The 1,641-nt window shown below is 41.6% G+C and overlaps 1 protein-coding gene across 1 annotated transcript in view; it reads left to right on the top strand.

Moving 5' to 3' along the window:
- LOC105004050 (cytochrome c-type heme lyase) overlaps positions 1-1,641 on the top strand; it is a 10,171-nt gene that overhangs the window by 4,079 nt on the left and 4,451 nt on the right. The window contains exons 4-6 of the mRNA XM_010861553.1: positions 194-342; positions 1,095-1,214; positions 1,532-1,572. Coding sequence (XP_010859855.1) covers positions 194-342; positions 1,095-1,214; positions 1,532-1,572 — 310 coding nt within the window. The remainder of the gene's footprint in view (positions 1-193; positions 343-1,094; positions 1,215-1,531; positions 1,573-1,641) is intronic.

The raw sequence follows: 1,641 nt of genomic DNA, 5'->3' as shown, positions 1-1,641 counted from the left end.
CATTTATGTGAAGTCAACAAGGAAAAGAGCTTCTGCGCTCTGACTCAACCGAGAGGCCTGAAACTGATGTCGCTGGTTTGATGAGGAAACTGGGCTGTGTGTGTGATGCCTTGCTTTCCAGGAAGTAATTATATTGCTTGTTTCTACTTTGTATTTCCAACCTTTTTTTTTTAAACCCACTTACTTTACATAGATGCCACCTCCTAATCAGACACCAGCCCCCGACCAGCCGTTTCCACTATCTACTGTGAGAGAGGAATCGTCTATTCCGAGGGCAGATTCAGATAAAAAGTGGGTTTATCCTTCTGAACAGATGTTCTGGAATGCGATGTTAAAAAAAGGGTAAGTGAGCATATTCCTGAGGCTATAAATTTGCTTGTGAATCTAACCTTTTTAACATTTAATTTTTAGATGAATCTAATCTAAGAATTAAATGTTAGAGGTTTTATCCCCCAGGTGTACAGTAAATTTTTATACTAACCAACTGATTCTTCAGACTTAAGTGCAATGTATTAGGATTCTCCAGAGAAACAGAACTAATAAGATGTATATATCTTGATATACATATAGACAGATTTGTGGTAAGGAACTGACTCATGGTTACGAAGGTGGAGATGTCCCATAGTCGGCTCGGCAGGCTGGAGACCCAGGAGAGTCTATATTTCAGTTCAAGTCCAAAAGCAGGAAGAGAAACTGATGTCCGTGTTGGAAAGCAGGCAGGCAGAAAGAGTTCCCTCTTACTTGCAGAGGCTCTGCCTTTTTGTTCTGTTTCAGCTTTGAGAGCTGGGCCCGCTCTGCCCATTTAAATGTTAATCTCATCTAGAATAATGTTTGACCAAATATCTGGGTACCCCATGGCCCAAACAAGCTGACACATAAAACTAACCCATCACAGCCAGTAACTTTTTTTTAAGTACCACTGCTATATAAAATACTTAGAAAAAGGGAATTTGTGATACTAATTAAAAAAGTGTCACTTGAAAAATCGAGGGATCCTTGATATTTGGATAAATCGGATTTTTGGTGACACAGTGAAATGAATACATGGCATTCACAGTAATGTTTGTCAAGTTTTACCAAATGTTCTTTCCTAGGTGGAAATGGAAGGATGAGGATATTAGTCAGAAAGACATGTATAATATCATTAGGATTCACAACCAGAATAATGAGCAAGCTTGGAAGGAGATTTTGAAATGGGAAGCCCTTCACGCTGCGTAAGTATGTTCAAGATCTTAAAAAAACCATTCTTCCAGCATCTTAATTTCATAGCTGCTTTCTATGAAAGAAATACAGAAGGGTTTTAGTCCAACACTGTGCTATTCTATTAAAACATTTTAGGTAGCAGGCCTGTCTCAGTGACTTGAGTGACAGACTGCCCTACTCAGTCATGTAAAATGCCAACTATTTAAGTATGTTCTTGGGTTCAGTGAGTCCCAAGTGCAGAAAGGACGGAGCAGGGATGGCTGGTCTCTGCCTCCTGATGCGTGGGGTCTCAGCCACCGAGACTTAGTGGTCAGGGGTGACTGGACAGCCGTGGGCTGGAAGCCTTCGAAGGCCCCATTTACTCCCCTGGTAAGTGATACCATGCCAGCTCTCAGCTAGGACGCCTGCCCATGGCCTCTAAATGTGGCTGGTTTGGGG

This window comes from Bison bison, unplaced genomic scaffold (assembly GCF_000754665.1).
Source record: "Bison bison bison isolate TAMUID 2011002044 unplaced genomic scaffold, Bison_UMD1.0 scf7180017857875, whole genome shotgun sequence".
NCBI lineage: Eukaryota > Metazoa > Chordata > Mammalia > Artiodactyla > Bovidae > Bison > Bison bison.
The sequence above is the reverse complement of the archived record's forward strand: the minus strand, read 5'-3'. Positions and strand labels throughout refer to the sequence as shown.